The sequence below is a fragment of the Rhipicephalus microplus genome, chromosome 9 (assembly GCF_043290135.1).
Source record: "Rhipicephalus microplus isolate Deutch F79 chromosome 9, USDA_Rmic, whole genome shotgun sequence".
Lineage (NCBI taxonomy): Eukaryota > Metazoa > Arthropoda > Arachnida > Ixodida > Ixodidae > Rhipicephalus > Rhipicephalus microplus.
In genome coordinates, this window is record NC_134708.1 from 53,842,225 (window position 1) to 53,866,459 (window position 24,235).

The window sequence follows — 24,235 nt, forward strand, 5'->3', positions numbered from 1 at the left end:
AGCTGCAAAAACAAATAGGACTACAACACTTGCTCATAAAGATGAAAAGCAAGATGAATCTCTCACGAGTCAAAATGTCCAAAGTGAACAGCTCAGAAACATGTTCTCTTTTTCGAGGAGGGCAAGTGGAGGCTCACTGACACACGTGTCCTTTCTTCCTAATATGGAAGGCTTCGTTGATTTCACACTCGATCTTGTTACGATATCGTGAAAGCATCTTTCAATTATGGAAGAGCTGGGTGCAGCTGCACGAGGAACAATGGGCTGCTAAGGTGCTGCTTGTTGAAGTCTTGAGATTGAACGGGTGCTCATTCAGGTGATTGTTCAAACATTGACTGGTCTGTCCAGCATAGGTGTAGCCACATGACAACGGAATGTTGTAATACATTGTTAATGCATTCCTCGTACTGTGTCCTGTGCTTCTTTATGCACGCATGCTCTTTGGGGTTACTTTACTTTTTCGCATAGGCTGCCGAGAAAGCCTTACGCCTGCTTTGCTAACGATCTTGAGTGCATGGCTCGCACCGCGTGCGTAAGGGATGGCGGAAATTTTTTGTCTTGTGCAGGGTATTTCCTGGTGCTTTGCTCAGCACAGGAAAGACAATAAATTTTTGTCGTCTCTTAGGTACATAGTTTGAGTCATGCGCTCATGCAAATCGTGTATCAACTGGCCCTTCAAGACACCCTTCTGGCTTTAATTCCAAAATAATCTATCTCGGCATTTGCTGTACTTCACACTTGCTCCGAGCTATCTCTATACACAGGAGATTTGTAGGGCAGAGTAAACTGTCCTTCAAAAAAAATGGTGGCACTACCCCTTTAATATGACAGTTATTTGGTCACCATATTGTGCTAGCAGTGAAACGAAACAGCCACTATTGTGCAATAAACATTCACATTCTCCAAAGATAAAGAGGTGTATTGGTTGTGCTTGAATTAAAACTGATGTCTATGTGAGGACTGTTCATAGTGTTTAAGAGATATCCATGTCATAAGGGTATCTTAATTGTCCCATTGCATTGTTCTATGTAGAGCTCTAAAATGCTTCTGGGCGAATGACAGTTTTATGTATGATTAATGTTTATTGTACTTAATAAACAATAAAACTGTGTCATCCATTTTCAGCATGTGATGGAATTGAGCCCTGTGCTTTCCACGATGTGAATTTGTCTTATACATTTTTTGGTATTTCCCATTTCATGTTTGTTTTTGTATTTTTGCAACAGTAATATTTGTCGCCTGTTCTGCAGTATTGTATTGGAATGGTGTTTTGCATCATACTGGATTTTGTCAGTTTTTAACTTAAACCTTTTTTATTTCTTGCTAAATGTTCTTGAGATTTTTTGTTTGTACCAAAGCTTGTGTCTTTATGACCCTGTAAGTTTTAATTTTGATATTACAAAATGAAATAATCACAGTTAACTTCTTTCATTGTATTACCTTCACTGCTAGAATTGTGTGGAGCTGTGCTTCTATTCTCATCATTGTGTTCACACTTCAACTTGAACATCGTACTTGATTTAATTAGTGTTTGCTTAATTTATTTATTCATTATTACTAGAGTACATGATTTGACCTAATGATAATAAACATTTTATTGCATCTGAGACCTTGTGTGAGCCCAATCTTCTTACGCTTTAGCACTTGTTCCTGGGCAAGTTGATGCCTAAGTTTGCCAAACATATGTTATTCTGTTTTATCGATGGTAAAAGCTTGAAAACAAATAAGCTTCTAAGCATGCACAGTGGCATGAAAGTTCGCTGTACTCTTTCACGTCGCTGTGCATGATTGTTTTTTCTAGCTTATACCATCAATAAACAGCTGGTAATTGGCACTCCGGATCCCTAGTCGTCACCTTATTTGTGTCCATGAATCTTGTTTTAATTTAGCATTGCACCAGAAATAATTTTAGCGCTTTGATATTTAATCTGCAGCAAAAGGGTTCTTGTGAAAGACGTTCAAGCATCAATTGCGAGAGTGCACAAAACCTCAAGGACCCTCGATATTACCACACACACACACACATATATATATAGCTAGGTATTTGTGCTCACTCAACATCAGCCTCGGACAGGCCGCATGGACATTCAAAGGACCATTAGGGGGTAGATTATTTATGCACAATGAATAAGAAATCAATATACATATCTATTATGAACATATATGTACCTGTGTATATGTATAATATATCCCCTGATGGTTCTTTTAATGTCCGTGTCGGCTGTCCGAAACGGATGACGAGCGAACGTACAAATTTGTTACCTTTGTACATTCACAGTATGTCCATTGGACGTACATTGTACGTCCGCGGATATCTGATGGATGTCCGGAATATCCGAGACGGACGTCCCGACGTATTCCTAACGGATATCCGTGGTTACTTGGGTGCATATCAAGTGCACATCTCAGTATTGTCTACTCACAAAATATAGGCGATCACTCCTATAGACCAGACATCGACAGCTTTTCCGTAAGGTTTCTGAGCTAGAACCTCTGGAGCTGTAAAAGAACAACAAGTGAAGCAGACAAATGATTACACGAAACAAAGATCTTCTAAAATGTATGTGTGCCAGGACATCATATTGCTATAAGACAAGACACACAAAGGTGAGAGTAATTTGCAGTCACTGCAAGATAATCTCCTGCCGATAGCAATTATAGAAACATTCTTGACGGTTTTCTGCAGTTGCCATCACCGTTCATGATCTGCGTGAAACCCAAATCATTCACATATTTCGTTGATCATAGGTTCTACTTGTGGGTAAAAGGGCGTGAGCAGGGGCGACAAGTATGGCTCAAGCAGAGATGAAACAAGAGGACCCATCACTGTCACATCAAGGGCGGACGCAATAACATCAACTCTATGCGAATCCTGCCAACAACTATGGTATTCACTCGCGTAATGACCCCACCCCTCCTGTTGGTCCTGGAAAAAATTAAAGAAATGGTTTAATGTATTTGTTCATTTTATTTTGGTGTGACAGCCAGTAATGTTGACGATCGAAACAATGTTAAATCAAGCCGTTATATCACAAAATAACGACGCAATAAAAGTCAAAACACAGTTAGGCAAACATGCTAAACAGTTGCGAGCATTACAGCATCACGGCTGTCAATCAAATTTTAAAAGTCGCGCCTTTTGAAGTATAGCATTGTCTGTTGAATGCAGGAGAAACCTTTCTGCTTGCAATGTTACGTGGTAGAAAACATACGGAGAGAAAAAATAAGTTCGAATGATTGCAGAAACGACAAAGGATGAGAACATAAGAAAGCACTGATGCAGACTTCAAGATGTTTACATGGTTACGGCTAAGATAGATTGACTAGACCCAATCGACATTATGAATCAAGAAAAACATATTAATATGAAAAGAGGTCCCTAGCATTTCTATAGAAGCTATACAGCCATGGTTGATGAACATGGGCAATAAATGTGTACGCTATACTCTGCACTTGGTGGCGATGTTCCCTGAAGCATGACGTTTCTCAAGCTGACAGTTCTACGTCTTCCGTCACGGTTTGCGATGTTCAGCAACAACTTTGGGACCATAGGGAACGCACCGAAAGACCCGTAAACATGTGCAGTTGAGGAAGGGGTCAAGGGGTGCCTTTCCTCTCTCTTCCAATGAGAAGGTTGGGGAGGAGGGAGCACAAATTCAGCCCTGCACTTCATATTACTTCGCGAGCAGCACATGTAAGATTATATATCCATGTTGAAATAAAAACGAAAAGCCTTCGAAATGCTCTAAACAAAATGCAGGCGTGGTACTGTTAGCAAGCAACAGCCCCTTAGGAAAGCACTTGGATAAGGTTCTTGCATGTAACATAGAAATGCAGTAAAATACTTAAGTTTAAACCTAAGTTTCACTGAAAACAAATGGCAGAATATGTGCAAGAAAACTGAATTTTATGAAGCAGGCACACAAAACAAGAGTGGATGGCAGATGCACTGCTATTCTTAGAGCACATTTTACGACACTGGTGCTATTCTGTCCGATTTCAATGTTGTGAGCATGCGTAACAGGGCATTACCGAACTAAAGACATCATAAACTGGCCCCAAAACTCCATCCCTACATCGACTCTGTGCTCAGTGTTGAAGAATCGACTACTCATTGGAAGCTCCAAGATATTTCATCAATTCTTCTCCAGAGAGAGGAAGTGCACAGGAAGGCATCTTGGTTGACCCCCAGGTCGCGGGATCAAATCTTGGCTGCGACTGCTGCATTTCCGATGGAGGCGGAAATACTGTAGGCCCATGTGCTCAGATATGGGTGCACGTTAAAGAACCCCAGGTGGTCGAAAGTGCTGGAGCCCTCCACTACGGCGTCTCTCATAATTATATGGTGATTTTGGGATGTTAAACCCCACATATCAATCAATCAGGAAGGCATCTTGGCACGATCCGTTCTTAGAGCGAATGCATAACTTGAAACTTTGTTTTCTGAGCCCTGGAGTAATTTTGTTTTTGCTAGAATTTTCTCTATAATCTTCGCTACTGAGCTATATGAGAAATCCATCACTGAAAGACTTGTTTGTGATCGGAAAGGTCGTTTTAACTTGCCAGCAATGAAAAAGCTGCAAACAAGCATGTGAGCAAAGGAAAAAGAATGATAAAAAGGCGCACCGACGTATCCGGGCGTGCCGCATGCCGTCGCCATGATTCCAGAGTCTTCCATCTTGGAAAGCCCGAAATCGCTGATCATTATCTTGGACTCTTCATCTGGACTATAGTACAGCAGGTTTTCGGGCTGCGCATGATCAAAGGTACCACATGTGAGCATTGTTTACCACAGCACACGAATATTCACAAGCTCGATAGTCATATTTAAAAAGTAAAAACACACTCGCCCTTTACTCAGCAATTCTATACCATGAAGTTTCCTAAAATTAACTAGAGGAGACTCTGGCGCTGCAATCTACAATCGTTCAGCGACCATGGCAATGATGGGTAGTACACGGATTTGCCTAGTCTTCGTACTTGCGGGCGGCGAATCGCACTTGTGGCTTTGTTTATTGCTGTGTTTCGGTGTTGTTTCGAAGAAAAAAAAGAACCTTTTTGAACTTCGTGACCCGATTTGAAATGGTAAGCCTGAAATAATAAGGTGGTGAAGAGCGACCACTTAACATGTGCCGATTTTTGTTTGGTGAGAAAAGAGCTCCAAGCCACATGAACACACACAGAGCCAAAAGTACAAAGATTAGACAAATCTATGTCTTACCCATCATTCCCATGCTCGCTGAAATGCCGTGCATAGCAGCACCCATAGACACTAGCACCACAGTTCTCTCTAGTGTATATTTAGGAACCACCATAACACCAAATTTAATTCCATGTGTGTAGCCGATTGCTTTGTCTAAGAGAAGCAACTCAACTACATTATTCTCTTCTGGTCCTTTTGCATCTATTTTTGTCACGGTTGACATGGTTACATAACTGTAAACAACTGATTATATAATACACATGCGGCTCTTCAATTGATATGTGTGCGTGTCTTTAGCGTCATTTCGTAACATTTCACTCAACAAAAGATGCTACGGTACATGGGATATGTCAATATTTTTTTTATGGTTGGGCTTCCCTGTTTTATAGCAGAATGTTGGCATCTATCACATAAACAGGCTACCAAGTACTAAAGCAGTAGTATAGCTGAATGGCTGGCTGTAAAAAATGGTCTGAAACTGTTTACATCATTTGCGTGAAGAAGCATAAATTTGCCTCGCTGGCCACTAAACTCAAATGCAGACCTGCAATGTATGAGACGAAAATTATCACCGCACCTCACACATTTACTGCTCAAATCGAGGTACCCTTGCAGGTTATGATGCAGCACCTCAAACAAATAAAGCCCAGAGAAATTGAGGGTAAGCACAGAGCTAAGGAAAGACGCATAAAATCGACCTTGCTTAGTGGAAACACAGTATATTGCATACAGCCCACGACAGATGATGTTTATCAGAAACTTCAGAAAAGTGCTCTTTCATTTATTGACCTCGTTATTAGATAAGGCACGTTTCCTTCTTTAACTAGAACAAACGTGATAGTTATACGGCCTCAAATAGTTCCGGTATTCTCTAAATGCAGTGAATTCTGCAGAGTGCAGCACTATATACATTCAAACCTTCATATAATGAAGATGAACATAACGAGTTATTTGTTATAACGAAGTGAAAAATAATCTAGCAATAGATATAGTGTTGGGAATGTACCTTTATAACAAATTTTCGGATATAACAAGCTTATTTCTGAGTAAGATTCAACTTTATTATAATGAGGTATGAGTGTACTCGCTTTCAAATGAACCCAAAGGGACAGTGAAAATTTGTTAGTCTCATCGGAAGTTACCCCAATAAAAAAGTCGCAACATGCCATGTGTGCCAACACATGTTCAGTGATGCTACTGAGCACTTCTGATTTGTTGCAAGTTTTTATTTGTAGCAATTTCAATGGCAGCAAACATTCATTTCGGAACACTTTAGAGCAAGTAATATTGCATCTGGAGCACCCGGAGTCAGTTATTTTTACATTCTGGTGTACACTGAAGAAGAGGGTTGCATGTACATTGAGACATTATTAATTATTACAAATTATTATGATGCACTACACAGGTATCTCGATTCATTGCATGTCACATAAAAAAAAATGCTCTCCATGGCATTAATTCACTCGCTCATTCTAAAATAACGGCGTCAGGCAATCGGATGCAGTAAAGCAACCTCCACAGCTTTTTTTATGCATTTAAGTAAATATAATATTAGATCAATAAATTTGGATGAACAAAAGCATGACCCCATGACATACAACAGGGCCTCAGTGCATGGCCTTCGACAGGATTTTGTATTGACCAAAGGGGGTTGCAAGTGACCCTTTGACAACTCCTTACTCATGCCCATACCTCAATGCTAATTCTGCAATGGTGAAAGTCAGCCTCTCTTTTGTTTTCAGAAATTTGAGTTGATCTTTGTGATTCATTCTTCAATACTGCCTTAAAAGGCCACTCACCCGGTTTGACAATTTTGAGCTGACAAGAGCAATGCGTAGACGAGGCGTTCATGATCACGTCTGCCAAAATTTGCAATGCTATGCACCGCAGAAATGGGTCAAATTTCAAGATGAACACTGCTCCCTCTCCCCTCTGCCGGCGCGCGCCTAGAGAATGAGGGCATGACGTGCGTGTATGAATGGCCCTACGTACACGGCAATGCAGTGACATTGGTCTTCTACGTAGACGACTCTGCTCTGACGTTGCAAACAGTGGCACGTGACATGGCGAAAATTATTTAACATGGCATGCATAGAGTGAAATTTAAAAATAGAACTTCAACCTTGATTTTTCGTGGCTAATAAAGAACTTATGATAGTGAAACATACGGCATCAAATACCTGAGTGAGCCTTTTTTTCAAGCCATAACAAGTCATTCGTTCTCTTTAGTGTCCCTTTAATTACATGCCATGAGCCGTTTGAAGCAAACTACCAGAATATGTTCCTAGAACAATGTAAAACGATGACTTGCCCGAAGTCCCAAGCCTCTGCGATGAGCATACTTTGCCGTTGAGCTTATACGCCTGACAGAGGCTGTATCGACACCGTGCATAGTGTCGTGGCTTCATCTCAAAGCAAGTGCTATATTGTCTGAGGAATATTCTTGCCCACACTTTGACGCATTCGGCAGTAGTACTGCTGGTGACAAACATCAACAAACTCGAGGCTCTGGTGCAGTTTGGCACAATTTGGCACAATCTGGTGGAGTATGGCACAATCACTGCATGTTACTTAAAGGACACGTGACACCAATTTTTCAAGCTCAAGATGCTTGTTTTGTTTGAGAGTCCTGCATAGGGGAGCACTCCTGACCAATTATTAGTGATGAATGTTGTCTGTAAGATATTTTATTTGGTTCCAAAGAAAGGGTGCGTGCTCGTCTGAGTATTCCGGCGCAATCGACATTTTCTGTGGTTTGACAAAGACAGGTGATTCCTTCGGGGCGTTCCAGAGGTCGAGCAACTATCGCCAACCTCGGAGAACATTTGCGGGGCACTCACAATACCCCAAGTGGCACCCAAGGAGGACAATTGTTCGTCACCCCTCTAGCTCTGCTGTCGGGCTGCTCCCCAGGGGGGTTTGTCTGCGTACGCCGAGAACGCTTTTCCATTTTGTGAAGGGGGACACACTCGAAGCACTTACACTATTTCATTCTTCATCGCCTGCGGGTCCCTCTATTTGAAAATAGCGTGTTTAGGGTCACCAAAGCTTCAGCACACGTAATCTCGTGAGCTGCCCCACTGTGGTGGTGCTAGTCTCTTATAGTATTTAAGTGGGCATTTCGAACTTGAGCAAAATCGTTCTGAATTAATAATGCTAGCAATAATTAAATGATGTATTAGAGTATTTACACTCCAATTTAGGCATTTCCAGACGCAAAGCTACAAACTACACTAAAAAAGTTGCAAACAAAGCTTTTGCCATCAAGGGTACTTTAAAATCAGTGAATGTAGTAGGCTCACAATGTAAGGTAAATAAAAAAGAGCTGCTGTTTGGTCCTGCATGACTAAAAATAATGGTTTCAGGTGCTTACCCCCCCCCCCCCCCCCCTCAGTGTCATTCAATTTGCAATTATTACTTGCACTAGTGTGTGAATCGGTGAGCCGTCACAGAGAACATTCCTTTTTATTAGCGATAAGATGGAAATTATGCTCTGACTTCTCTGAAATTGATAATGGTCCCAGTGCATGTGCTTGTGAAGTTGTTTCTTTGCACGACAAGCTGTGGTCTGGCGGCCGACGGGCTGCGAGAACTCAAAAATTAGAAATGTGTCGAGTGCTAGCAATTTGTACGAAAGTTTACCTCAGCCATACAGTAGTTCAAAATGTGAAGTAATGCAATATGAAGCAGATCCATTTCCTTCAAATCTGCGGCGACCAAACAAACCTTCCCAATGTTCAGTGTATGTAAAAATTTCATGTAATGGAGTTTTGTCTGAGTAGAAGTATACTAATGTAGATTTTTAAATGGAACACCATGCTCAATTCTAATTAAACGACTGTAGCAAGGGTGTAGCATTAAGGCACTCCAGATACACTTATGTACAAAAAAGTACACAAAGTCAAACTCAAGGCAACAGAAAAGTACCTTCAGGTCTCTATGGACAACCCCTTGTGAATGCATGTAGTCTACAGCTTCAAGGATCTGCCGTATCAAGTCGCTGGCGTCCTTCTCTGTGTAGCTCCCCTTCTCCACTATGCGGTCAAAAAGCTCGCCCCCTGTAACGCTGCAAGGAGGATCACAAAGTTAGCACTGCCTTTTGTAAGCCTGCTGCAGCGTAGTTCCAATAACAAGCCCCGCAATTAAAATGGCACAGTACGAGCAGTATGCCTGCTAACGATACAGAGGTCAATCTTTTCAGAGTGCCAAATCGACAATACAAAAGCATGTAAACTGAGCATCATTTCTTAACCTTATTAGTATGCACTATTGCACAGGTGAAGCAACATTTACAACATTAACATCTACAACATTAACATTCGCAACGTTGTGGCAACGTTAAGTCAACAGTTTTTGCAGATAGTGCTGTACATAAGAGCCTCCCAGGCACACTTCAACAAATAAAAAACTGAACACAAGCAAACATGTTGAAAAAGTATAAACATTTTTTAAAAAGTATAAACAATATGAAGGATAAAGACAAGGCACACCTTGGTGCATAAGCAGAGCAAGATTGCACTATAGAAAGAGTGAAATTCGTTGTTAACTGTAGAAAGTGCAATCACAAGGCGAATATAAAAATGACAGACACAACACCCTGCCTGGCATCTTTACCTATGTCCCACTACGAGCTATTGAACCGTCTTCCTTTGCTGCTCACTAGCCTAGTTCGATCCCTTACTGCATAAAAACACATCACATTACACAAGATAAAACATGCCATTTAAATACAACTGTACTTTCAGTGATCATTAGCTGAGGTAGCTTAGAAATTTATAAATCTATTTTAATATTGTACTTTACACTAAAGAGAACAGGTCATCGCAAGCCAATCAGTTTGGTCAGTTTGTTTCATACAAACCAGCAGTGCTAGCACAGTCACCAATTCGTGAATGAATGCAACCCTAGTTAAGACTTACAGTTCCATAACGAGGTAGACTTTGTTTTTGTCCTCATATGTTTCCAGAAGCTGGACTATATTTGAATGCTTCAACCTGAAAGAGCAAGGGCACACAGTCAATATAACAACCCACCTTGAATGTACTGACAGAACATCGCAAATGTTAAAGACTCGGCTATACTAATCAGCACCAACGAAACCCAGCAACCAAGTGAAACAAACATTGAGTCTTCGGCAATCTATCTTTATGTAACAAGACGAGCATCTTATAACTAGTGCTCCATTTCGAAGCCGTGCAACACAACATGCATGAATCAATCTCCCTGCGAGATGACCGTTAAGAAAGAGACAAGTACACTAGCATAAAATTGTATGAACGGTTTTTCCCTTTGCTGGGCGTTGCTCGTGTCTGAAAAGGAAGTGACCACTGTTGAAATGACAAATACAATGAACAGCAGACAGTAGTCATTCACTCCAAATCTGATAGTCAAGCCAAGGCAAACCTATTTACAAACCTATCAATGCATATACAGAGCAAGTGCTGCCACTGATGTTTGTTCAATATTCCATGCGAAATTCAATCACAAATGCTCCGTTTTCATTTTCATATATTACATTTTAAGTACTTTACGACAACCAACTCATAGGCCAATATGCAACTATGTCGTGTGTACCATTAGAATCCAGAGCATGACTGAAAAATCGTGACAATGTCTTAAAAAATTTTTGTTGATAATATTGCCATTTTGGCAACTATATGCACAGGACAAGAAGAATGCATTACATCTACGTCCACTTATCAAATTAAGTGAAAGATAGCATCGTCCACTTAATTGGCCCTGCACTACTGTTCTTGCTTGAGCCAACTTTTTGCAGCGAAAGTTGTTATGAAATCACAACTCGAGTCACGCGCAGTTGTCCGCCGCGACTGCCACTGTCCATAACCTTATCATACGAAATTAGAAAAAAAAAAACTTAGCACCAATGACACAGTGGGGCTCTAACCCAGGTCCGCTGGGTGCCAGCTCAGTATTCTACCACTGAGCCACACCAGTGCTTGGGACTTGTTGGCAAACTTGCCTCAGCCAGGCTTAATGTCGGGCAAGCAATCACGTAATACGACTTATAAAGCGTTTTAAAACAGCGAAAGAACAACTACTCGTCGCACAATGCAAATAGTGAAAGGAGAGGGTCGTCCAATGCTTCAACCCATTACAAGAGCTTTTTCTTGTTCCCCTATAAACTGTGGCGCATACCCATTACAGCCATAACTCATCATTGTCTTCAGTCACTGCATAAACAATTGGCACAAAATTCCTTACAAGTGTTTAGCGGATACCACGCTTCTCAGGAAAATGACGAGAAATAGCATCGCAAATGCCAGCCTACTACCCAAATAATATTATTATTGATGCCCTAGTGGGTATCAAGCAAGTATGTTTGCAGTAGTTAACCAATGAGTCTTTTGAAAGGATCTGAAAGGCTGCTCTTCCAGCTTTCACTGTGACTGTGCTGCCTCTTTCGCGCAGGCCTGTCATTTTTTTTTGTAGTGGCATCATTACTGTCACACAGAAGCCTTCATACAGGTACAATGTATCATCAAAACAATAGAACTTCGAACTTCATTATGCTTTCGTCGTGTAAACGAACAAAAATCTACTGTTTAATGTCAACTCCCTTAGACACTGTGTGACACGGGTATGCAATGAACAAGAGAGGGATGACTTGTCAATACAAGTCCCAACTAAATAAGTGGCACTACTTTTTTCTCATTTCTCTTTAGAATTCCTCATTACTTTTCCTCACTTATACACATAGAAACTGCAATTAGGTGATGCAACTCCCAGTGACACTTGTCTAGCTCACTTTTGCTCAGGCAGCTTGGCCAATGTATGGCTGCTTGAATAATTTAGAATAATACTCTGAATAAGCAAGCAACCTCAAGTCCTCGGTTTGGCAGATATACTATACTGCACTTCCATTAACCCAAAAACACCCACGTTCAGCACCCAGCTCGTCGCGATGCGGCAACGCGCGCTTATTTCACGCATACTTTGCCCCGCGAATGGGGGCGAGGGGGCTACGTGCTAGTGCACGCGCACTTATCCTTCGGTGGGAAAAATCATGTGCCTTGGCCTTTCACCAGATCGATTGCGTTAGTTTGCTGGGCCAGAAAGGTCACCTCGCTAAAAGCGCGCTTTTCAAACACAGCGAAGTAACAACTGGGACACTCGTTAGTTCGCACTCATATCTGTATTTGTGAGTGCATTTCGTGCATCGTTTTTGTTTCGTGCATTTTCGTGTGTTGTTGTGCACGTTAAGCATGGAGCTGTAAACGTTGTTAGCTCTCGCCCTGTGTGTGTTGTTTTTGTGCGTCATTAGTGCATGAGCATGAACGGCTAGCAGATCGACGCTGCATGCTTCGATCTGCTAGCCGTTCTGAGCGTTACATTCCAAGTTGTTGCTATTGCATTCATTGCTTCGCCCTTGCGCCGAAACTTTGACTTCTTTCTTGCTTCGCGGACTGCAGAGGTCCTAGGGTGCCCTATTGAATGAAAAGTTCAAGATGTCTACAGCAGTAGAGACTGTGTCATTAAAATCTTCAAAAGACTCGACGTAATAAAAGTGGTATAGAGTATAGCTATTCATTCTGCTCCGTTTAAAAAAAATGTACGCTGACTAACAACAAGTAACGGTGGCCTTTACTGCTGAGCCTACTTTTATGACACATAGTGGTCTCGTATTATTGTTGCTTTTGGAGCAGCAGTCATATCTGGAAATATTAATGCATAGTTATACTAGTGGCAATGCTACCCTGCCCAATCGTAACAACCCTTTACATGGTTGTGCCCATGCCAGAACTATCACAGTAAAAGTTCATTAACTCTACACTTGTTAATTCAGAAATTGAGATAATTCGGACATGTTTTCTGGTCTTTGCCCATATATGCATTCTTTAATAGCATCAAGCTCTCCTTAATTTGGTCACATTTAGCCGTAGACTGGCTAATTTAGATGATCCTTAAAGCACGCCGAGTGTGAAGCGCCGCAAAGCTGTGACACAAAAGTACGAAAACAGCATTTGCGAACAGCCAAGACTGCCACGCACCTTTAAAAAGGCGTGATTGTCAAATCGTTTTGTTGATATGCATAATGTATTGGGTTGGGGGCACGCTTTGGAATGAGACATGAGGGCCTTGAGCTGCCTTCATATTGTGGAGAAAGCCACGAATGATGAAAATTGTAGCTTTCACATTGCTCCTAAGCGAAATCATAAATGTGTTCACATATTCCTCAAGAAAATAAAAATGTATTATATATAGGACACTTGTTTATTGCTTTCTTGATACTTTCTATGAATTCACATATTCCCCAAGAAAATAAAATTGTATTGTTATATTGTACAGCTGTTCATTGCTTTCTTGATACTTTCTGTGACTCGGCATTCAGATCATTCATAGTTTTTCTGTTCTCGCAAAATCCAAATTATTAAGCTTCTAATGTACTAGCATTTCTGCTGCTACTTCATCACTACTGCGACTTGTTCCACTACTTGTTCAGGCCTATGTCTGCTAGGAATTATAGACAACAGGTCTGAAAAATTAGTTGACATCCAGTGCTTGGAGCCTTTCAAGCTAATGAAACACTAAAAAAAATGAAATATGTCAGTCTTTAGTGGTAAACTGCTCCTCAGTATTCACTGCCTTTCAACAGTGATAAAAGAATAAACTGATTACAAAAGCTTAACGATAAATTAAACAAACACCTCATTGTCAACTCCGTAACACATTCCAATTATAATGATTTGTGCAAGCCAGACTACACGCACAGTGGCTTTAGTACTGTAAAGCTGTAAAGCTTCAAATGCACTTGATCCCTTGTTCTGTGTCTTTATGCATACGGAATGACGAGTCGGTAGTTACCATATTATAAGGCACATGCCACACTTATGTCCAGCACTGGGCCACAGGACAAATGCTTGCCACTGACCTCCTGAGGACTTTAATTTCGTTTTCCAGGGAGTCCTCTTTTCCCTTAAGGGCCTTTTTGTCGATACACTTGATGGCGTGCATGACTCCTGGGGTGTCTTTACTCTCTGCAAGCACAACCTGGGAGAATGCCCCGCTGAAAGAACAAAAGGATGGAATAAAGTCAAGCATGTTGTCTGTTCCGGAAAATTTGATGCATTAAAGCTGAGCTTTTGAGACCACAAATGCCTATGGAAACAAGACAAGATATGCTAGCGCAAATGCATGTTCCATCCTATATTCATAAGATTTCACTGCATCAAAGATTTTCAGAACTGCAAGTTCACTCTGGCCCACCCTCATCATTTGAGATGGGCCAATATTAACATATTGCACTAACCAAGGAACCGAAGTATGAGACAAGTTGCAAAGTGTACAGACGGGTCCACTGTTAAAGGGAACATTTGCGTGCGCAGCATGTTTAGATTTCGCTATCTTATGGAATCATAGCAGCTTAGATATGCATAAAGCTACTGGTGGTTAAAAGTTCCGACTCCTCTTCACAGACTATTGACTTGCAGGAAGATTGTTTCTTAATCCACTTGTTCTTATAGAGGGCCAGGAATATTGATGGTGTGCATTCGAGTGTTCCATTCAACAGTGGACCATACTGTACATATATTGAAGATATAGACACCTTGTCCTGTCTACTTAGGCACCGCTGCAGATGAAAGACACTCACATGCAAGTGATTTTCAAAAGAGATGTGATTTCACAAGTTCCCATACGTTGACATGCATTCGGTAGTTGAGTACAGAGTTCATTGTTAACTACAATTAAGTTAACAGTGTTCAACATCTGTCAAGAAACATAGTGCAGAGTTCCGTTCAGCACAAAAAGTCGGTTGCCACGAACAGTTTTGTGAGCCATCACATCATAAAGCTATTTTGAAAATATATGGAAAATCGATTTACGTCCGGTGTCTCAACAAGGGTACGAATCTCAACAAGGGTACGAATCAGGAGAGTGGTATAGGCATATGGTAGTAAAAGCAAAAGCATTTTACAACATGTCATAACATGTCCAGAGTTCTCAACACAGGTATTACAAGCCCACAACCTGTATGCATTTGCCAACGAAGAATGCAGGTCTTTGCCCCATCTGCACTTCATACGATTCAACAGTTCAATTATAATTAATTGTTTCTAATCAACTACCCCATGTTTCATTGTTAACCTATAACCTTTTTTTTTTGCCTGGTAACATTCACTATAACTCCATAACTTCTTTGCTTAACTATCAGTAACTATGTGTAATACATATTAAAGCGACCACAGGTGACTGAGTTTTGAGTAGTACTTAAATTAATAAGTGCATCAACTAGGCAGACATGCACGTTCATACAAGTTCAGCTCGAGCAATTTTTAGGGTAGTCAGCTGCATGTCAATAATAAATAGCCATGAACCTATGTAGTCTAATACTGTTCACCAATGACCAAATTTTTATGGCTTATAGATTGACGACATCCTGATAGATCCTTTGCTTTGCTAGTGAATTTGTAAGTAGTCAAAAGTTCAGTAAGAACTTCATAGACTGACAACATTACAACATGCGAGAATCAAGCTTTGTTTAGACTATTTATTTATTTGGTTTGTGTACATAAAAATGAGAAGACACAGAGGAAATAGGAAGGAAACAGGTTGACAACTGCCACCTATAGAGGCACACCTGGCCTGCTGCTTCGGAAAGGGGAGGCATAGAGGAAAGGAGGGAAGAAAAGAGGAGAAAGAATAGAAAAGTAAAAAAAGGAAAAAATATGATACACTTGCAAACACAGATAAGTAGTCGCATGAAAAATGTCTATAAATGCGACGCCAAGTCCATTTTCTTTGAGAAAGTTAGAAGGGCTCTATGGGTCTTTACAGAAACGTGTGGGGATAGCACCCACTGGTAATCGGAACAATTAGGCAAACTTCATACAACTTCTTGCAGCAAAACAATCAGGAAAACGTGATATAACTTTGCCCATAAACTATGCATTAGAACTACTTTTCTGATACGTGGCTGTTCTGACCAGGACAAAATCTGAAACAATGCACCTGATGGTACTTTCACTGTCAACGCCTTATGTTGAAGAATAAATGAAATACTGGTTAGCTCTTCTTGAGATATAAGCTCCACGCCACAGTATGGCACCACCAACAGAGCTGCTGTGATTTACTCCGGTGACTCCACATTCCTTGAGGTGTATGATTTATGTGGGCAGGCTGTACAGCTCTACGAACCATGTTAGCCGCCTCACCAATATACAAAGACGAAGAGCCCACTGACCCATCTAGTTATCGGCCAATATCCGTGCTAAGCGTCCTTAACAATCTATATGAGAAACTTCTTGCAGCCCGAATACATAAATTCCTAGATAAATACCACATACTCTGCCCACAACAGCACGGTTTTCGTTACGAGCACTCAACATCACCCGCGGTGCTGTCTCTAACACAAGCAATTAACTCCACCCTAAACAATAACAAACTGGTGGCTGTCGTGTACTTAGACCTAAAAAAAGCATTCGGCACCGTAGATCACTCCATACTTTTAGGAAAATTGAAGCAATACGGTTTTACAGGTACATCTTTCGACCTATTCTCAAGTTATTTTCATGACCAATACCAGATAGTTCGCAATAACAATATATGTTCTTTGCCTCAACGTGTAGAAACTGGTGTTCCACAAGGATCCGTCCTTGGGCCCTTCTTCTTCTCCATGTATATAAACGATCTGCCATTATTCTTACATTGCTCCAACGTTCTGATGTACGCTGATGACGCAGCTATAATTACTACAAGTAACAATATCGAGGAAGTTGAATCTAAAACAAACTCGGAGTTATCAAGAATTTCCATATAGTTTTGTGCCAACAAATTAACAATTAATAACAAGAAAAATAAATATACAATTTTTCATTTTCGTAACAAGACCGCAAATGTTAACTCCATCAATATAGCTATCGACAACCATCCTCTTCACCATGCAACCTCTTACAAGTACCTTGGCGCCTACTTCGATAACCACTTAAACTGGCAAAACCACATAACGAAAGTTTGCACTAGGTTGGCGTCCGGATGTTATGCTTTACTGCAGGCCCGTAACTACTTCGATAGAGACATTTTACGAACATTATACTTCGCATTCATCCACTCTTACATTACATACTGCATTGAATCTTGGGGTGGACTTATAAGACTTACCTAGAACCTATTCTAATATTACAGAAACGATCTATAAAAACAATAAAACAGTCTAAGCATGATCATCCGAGTAAACCACTGCTTAACGACATGCAAATTTTACCTTTTGATGCATTGCGTAAAGCAAAGACAGCCGGCTGCGTAAATAATATTATATGGCACAACAACCCTTTCGATGCATCCTTGTTCTACACTACTTCTCGACCCACTAGAAATGCTGCGTCAAGTAACTTCGATCTCCCCCCCCCAAACAACGCGTATGGAGAGCGTCAGTTGCCGTTTATTGGAGCAAGAATATGGAACGGCTTGTCACCTGAAATAAGGAAAGCCCAAAATTTTAGCACTGTCATAAAAAAATTTTATCTAAGCTTTAATGATCCGAGCTAACTTTGCAATTTTTGGTTTCCTGGCATGTCGCATTGCAGCCACAGAAACATCATACGAGCTGGATGGTTATTTGGTGTGTGCAATTTTCAAAATGCGTGCCGCTATTCTGGATTGTGAATCTTGTTTTGGCCTAGCAACGAATGTTGTATTTCTATTGCATTTGGGAATACGTATACTGGTATTGTTGGCTACTTAATATGTCTCTGAGTTGTCTTGTTTATGTTATTATGTACACTTTAGTGATTTGCTTGCATTGGTGCACCTTTTGACACTATCGTGATTATATATTTTATTGTCCTTTGCCACGAAGATCGCATGCTAAAAAATGCTTGTAGTAGTACAGTACAACACCCTGTGTTTTTGAGTGTTAGTTTCTTTTTTATGTAACAGTAAGCCTGCATCACTGCATACAATTTCTTTTTGGACCCAGGACTAGCCATTGGCTACAGGTCTAAGCAGTCTGATGATCTTTTGTATTGTATGATTCAACAAATAAAAAAAGAAATAAAAAATAAATAAAAAACACTCATGTTCGCCCCCCATCCCCTCGAAAACAAACTTGACCCCAGAAAACGCTCATTAAAACATGTCACAAAGAGGCCTGTGGGAAGCAACGTGTCACACAAGCAGCTGTTCAGTCGAGACCCCGATCAACAAAAAACTTGCAAAAAGGCACGCACGAATGTCACTTATTAGATTACCTTGCCCCAATTAATTATTGTCAAAGTTGCCATTCGAGAGCAGTAATTACTCGCACATATAGAAGGCAGAATAGCTTTCTGAGATATCGCAAATACAGACAATGCGCACAAGCTAAAACGTGTTGTAGTGTTTTCATACAACATGCCCATGTTAAATGTCAATGCTTTTGCCAAAACGTAGGATACTTGAACCCTAACAACATCCTACTGTTTCTCAGCCGTATCTCGGCTGTTTCACAGAAAATTCAGAGCTATTTCACGGCTATATATAAGCTATTCAACAGCTATTCTGCTATAATGATACCGCTATTTTTCTATATGCTCGACAGCTTTTGCCAAAAGCTTTAATATTTACTAAATTTGCGTTTGTTGATTAGTGTCAAGGTAGCGGTCAAATGCAGTACTTTTGTTAAGGTGAAGGATACAGAACATTGCTGATATAAGTGCATTAACATAATGCAAACATATATATATATATATTGATTTTCAACAAAAGTTTAATGAAATATCTTGTTCACTACAATCAAAGGAATAAGAAAAAAGAAACATGGCCAAAGTATTCTTGTACGAAGATATCGTATTCTTATACGAAGATTTAAGGTGAGTAAATAAACATCTTTAACAGAAAACTATGGCAAGTAAAGGTATGCCTCTGCCACACTGAACAATGTGGCTGGTCAATCATTAGGAAAAATATATGCACTGCGAAATGTTCAAATATCAGTATGCATTCTTTCTTTTTGAAGCATTGAAAACAATTTCAACCATTCCATATGATGCAAGTGCATGCAACCAGATGACAATACACCTGTGAAAAGAAAACGACCATTTGTCTACATACAACAAGGAGCATACAATATCAGAGAAGAATATTGCTTATGCCAACAACCTTCAAGGCACCTTTCACGATGTCATGCCGATGACATCACAGACCAACACAATAGTCCAACTAGTGCTGCAGTCCAGGACAACTGATATGCTACTCCTGATGTCATAGAATCCCAAATGCAGCTGGTTAGACACAATATAAAGGCTCATGATGTACGATGCACTATGGGATTAACGTATTGCAAGACAGTATCGATTACAGTATCATTGTGTCATGTCATGTTTTAAAGAAACCCAAAAGACTCGGTCAGGCTAGTAATGATTCTCGCAACAGTAAGATACATGCATCCATTTTTTCTACTGTAGAAAAACTTTTCCCTTACACCAACTCTTGTAATTAGTGCAATGCTAAGTGGCAACTATCTCCCCCAAGTCCGTGTGAGCTCAAGAAAAACTGGTTTACCATGGTTCGAAAGGTGCTAATAGTGCGACACTGTCTTTGAAATCTGTTACATTTTTTAAGGAAGCTTCTGAATATTCATGTCGTTCCTATAACAAAAAGCCAGTCATTCAAAATGCCAGATAGTCCTCTCTTTTTCTGGTTTTATAGAGAAGTAACATCAGCTGCATGTTGGACCAAACACTGCATGTTGGACTATTTTCTTTAGTAAAAGCATGAGGCTTACTTAAACCTTCAACTCAATTACACCTAGTAGTTTAAGCAGTGGTGAAAGTGTACTGTCAGGTGGCTTATACAGAAGAAAAAAAAAACAAATACACAGACACAGTGCTAATGCAGTGTCTGCATTTCACTGTCCACATCTCTCTTGCTAACCCTTCAGGCCCACAAAAGTGAGCACTTATTAGCCAGTTATTGGTTATTGCAACTTACTCTCAAATTCCGGCCACCCACTAGCGCAAACCTCAGATCTTGTTCCTAAATGCAAATGAAAACTATTAATATTGTTATATTCTATTATTACCAAGTATTATTCTGCCCATTCAATTACTGTTTCTTTGTTAGCACGGAGCAACATTGTTAAGTGTTAGGATTAAAAGGCTACCTTAAGTGCACCATAAAAAAAAAGAAACTGCGAGAAGATCAGCAGGTGCCATCCCACATAAAAGGAAATATTTGGCCTAGTGATCAAAATTTTCGTAAACATTTCTGTAGGGATGTGTTACATGACAAACACTGCATTGTCCAAGATGCATTCCCATCCTGAACACAGTAATAAAAAATGCTGCAGTCAACTTTACACTCGTACAACATTAAAGGAATAGTTTGAAAAAGAGAGGCTCCAGTTGAACTTCTGACACACTGCTAGGATGTTATAACAGCAACAAACAAATGAGCAGCAATTGAGGCACCATTCATATAAAAAAACACAATTTACATAGGAACGAGGCATAGCTATGTGCCTCCCATAAGGGAAAGCTGCCTGCAGTGTTGGCTTGTACGCGTGCATCGGGCATGAAAATTGTACACGCAAATCTGGAATGAAAATCGTGCCCTGCAAGTGCAACTTTGTATGACTGCAATTTTGTACGAACATTCAACAAGCCAAAGCTTTTTTTTATTTCGTCTTTTCTAATACAAAGTATTTCAGAGTGTTTGTCAAAGCAGTCGCATCTAATTTGGCACTTAATTTTTTTAATGCTTCAAGCCATATAAGCTCCGTTACTTCAGGTTCTGTTGTGGACAAACACACCAATTGTTAGTTATGCATATGAAATCTTTGCGTTGAATCTTTTTTTAATATTTTAGAAATCTATACTAGATGAGTAAAACATCCAAGATATGCTTGAACCAGGTAATATTACCCGATAACATCCATTTAGTAAACATAACCACGCTGCTCCTAAGAGCCGATGCCGAGAACAGTCTTTAAAAAAATGTACCAGCCATAATAAGCAAGTTTTCCAGCTGGTCTGAACTTATTGCAAGTACGGTTCACCAGTACTTGTTGGCAGCAATGAAGCAAACAACAGCAATTACAAAGAATTTCAGCAACAGCAAAACCTGACCTTTACATCAGTTATTTTGGACCTATCAGAGCGGGCACACGGGATAGCATTTGAACAGAAGTTCAACAGCTGTTGGCTGTTATGTACAAGTGAAACTTACAAAAAAAAATGCAAGGCACGTGTCATCAGTCAGTTTATCGCAATAATATTCTTGCTGTACATGAGGTCAACTTCATTATTGCTGTTAAATTCTACGTGCAGCATTGCTTAAACAGGAAATCAAAATCCATAAGTAAGTCATTAATAAAGGTTAAAAATAAAAGTTGGTAATGAACTTATGATACATTGTAATTCACAACCTGCAGCCCTAATTTCGTAAGATGGGCCCACATAAAATAAATTTTCAAGATAGCATCATTTTTAACATAAAAATTTTAGAAATGTTCAACAATATATTTTAAATGTAATCAGAACAGCAGTGAATTTTTAAAGCAGGTTTGACATTGTGTATGTATTTGAACATTCTGTCATTCCTGCAATTTTTTCCATCCAGATATAGTACCTAGCAGTCTGACTGGTAACGATTTATAAGCTGCAATACATGCCACTAGGTTGGTAGAGGAAATAATTATCAAATACTTCGCATTGAATCAATTACAGTAGACTCTCAGTAAATGCAAATCCGTTAAGCAGAACTGCTGCTAAATTGAAACAGCTGGTTGGTTTGATACTTGGATTCTCCACACTTGCTCATCGCTCAGTAAACAGACCTCCTAGTAAATGGAAACATTTTATTGGTCCCTTCAGGTTCTGTTTATTGAGAGTCTAATGTTATTTAGATTTTGTGCAAGTAATGCACAAAAGTTCTAAGAACAGACCTGAGGTAAATCTTTCACAGGCAATTAAAATTCAGTGTAGTTATAAACAAACAAATAAAAAAACAGCTGGGGAGCAGCGATGCCTGCAGTTATCCACAAGAAAAAGAAATCAAATGTCATACTAGCACTCCCTTACATCTCCCTTCATCGACATGAGCTGCCCCACCGTGGTGGTCTAGTAGCTAAGGCTGCTGACCCGCAGGTGGTGGGATCAAATCCTGCCTGCGGCGGCTGCATTTTCGATGGAGGCAAAAATTCTGTAGACCCGTGTGCTCAGATTTGGGTGCACGTTAAAGAATCTCAGGTCGTGGAAATTTCCAGAGCCCTCCACTCCATAATCACGTGGTGGTTTTGGGACGTTAAACCCCACATATTAATCAATCAATCATCGACATGGGCTTCCCAGTAAGTTGAACAATTTATCTTTCATGTATAGAGGCCTTGCGTCACTAAGCAAACCAAGTTTAGCTAAAAAACAAATTAGAAATTACAAAAAGAACGGCACTGAGTAGAAGTAAACATGACAGTGTACCGCAACACTTCTTCAGTATGGTCAGAATAAACTGCCGATTGGTATACGAGGCTCCTGAGGACATGTGAGGCACACATCATAGTGCAGCACGCGGGCTAAAATTTACAATAGATTCCTAAACTCAGCTTGAAATCATTTTCTCTTCTGTAGACATGATAAGCCCAAATAACCCCATCACAAACCCAAAGTCCACAGCCATTGACTGTTTTGAGCATCACAAACTTCCCCTTTGCTATGGCCACCGCCAGGTGGCCCCCCATGCCCGGTTTCTCACTCCTGATCACACCTAACGTAACCTGCGCGTTCGAAGAAAAAATTTAAAAGACGGTGCTCCACATCGAGGAGAGAAACCACTCAACGGGACTGTTATAGTCACCCACCAAATTGTGGTTTTCCACAAGAAATAGAAATACAGGGTCACTTGTGCCTATGCATATATGAAAAATGAACTGCGAAAGAATGTTTCTTTGCAAAATGTGCTCTACAAGTCACCTGCTGTGAACTTCGCCCAAAGCCGGCGACCGCCATTCTGCCATAGTGCGTCTGAAATTATGTGCTTCATGGGCTGTCCTCATCCACCCAAATTTCCATCGCCGCAAGTCGTTCAATTTTCAATGCCAAACTGAACGAAGCTTGAATAGTTCGATTGTACCTCCACCTGACCATGAAACAAAATCACTGGCCAGAATGTAGACACTCACAAAGCAAACGACTTCTTATGTCATGGTTCATGAGTGTACTAATGTTTTCAGACTTTCAGGCCACTCAAGTGTTTCTAAAACTGCTCTTGATAAACTAGGTTCTCAACCAAATGTGCTGAAATTTCACCAGCTTGTTTATGAACACCCAAGAATTAACTTTTATCACGAAGATTATTAGCGAATATTGGGCTTCGAGGCCCCTTTCAGAGTGTACGACAATTTCATGCAAGTCAGCTACTCCATACTTTATGCATTCTAAAATATTTGTGGCAGTCAAGTTGTAAGTCAATAACCCTTTTCAATGAAGTGACTCAATGATTACATAGGAAAGTGTTGCACGGCCATTTCAAAGCAAGGTCTCAGATTAATGAGCAAGAAACGACTGGCTTATTGAACTGATTCCCTTGAATACCAACGGAGCATGGGAAACCTTGTTTCCTCAAGCGATCAGCACTGTTGAAACTTAATGCCAACTTCTATCAATGTTTTTTTTTTCCACTCAAAAGTCTAGCAAATCACCTTGACAGCTAGGTGGATGAGAAGAAAGACTCGGAGTGTGCAGAAATTATTGACAGCGAATTTCGATGTAAGTAATCAGCCTAATGATCCTCAAATGCTCTTTTACTTTATTAAAGGAATAATTTGTTTAAGAGCATGCATTTATTATAGTTAGCCCCCTTTCAGAATTGAATAATTACATAAAAAACAGTTGTTACGTAGTGCGTCTGTAATGATGGTAAACGTGAATAACACGCATGCTTCAAAGAGCTGTAAAAGCTGTCATTTAGGAAATGAACATGATGCCACAATACATACAGTTGGCTGCTCAAGTACACATGCTCCATGCATCAACTCCATTTTTTTACATCAACAGTGAATGCATAACACTTAACAACAGGAAGGAATGGCGAGAAAGTATA

General features: G+C 40.2%; 2 protein-coding genes across 2 annotated transcripts in view; one reads left to right on the forward strand and one right to left on the reverse strand.

The window, feature by feature from the left end:
• Positions 1-24,235, forward strand: part of LOC142771803 (uncharacterized) — a 479,046-nt gene that overhangs the window by 67,474 nt on the left and 387,337 nt on the right. The gene's annotated exons all lie outside the window — the stretch shown is intronic.
• The window catches only part of CaMKI (Calcium/calmodulin-dependent protein kinase I), a 57,098-nt gene that overhangs the window by 26,662 nt on the left and 6,201 nt on the right, over positions 1-24,235 (reverse strand). The window contains exons 2-6 of the mRNA XM_037415904.2: positions 14,094-14,228; positions 10,123-10,197; positions 9,131-9,269; positions 4,627-4,750; positions 2,424-2,499 (exon numbers count right to left, since the gene is read on the reverse strand). Coding sequence (XP_037271801.1) covers positions 2,424-2,499; positions 4,627-4,750; positions 9,131-9,269; positions 10,123-10,197; positions 14,094-14,228 — 549 coding nt within the window. The remainder of the gene's footprint in view (positions 1-2,423; positions 2,500-4,626; positions 4,751-9,130; positions 9,270-10,122; positions 10,198-14,093; positions 14,229-24,235) is intronic.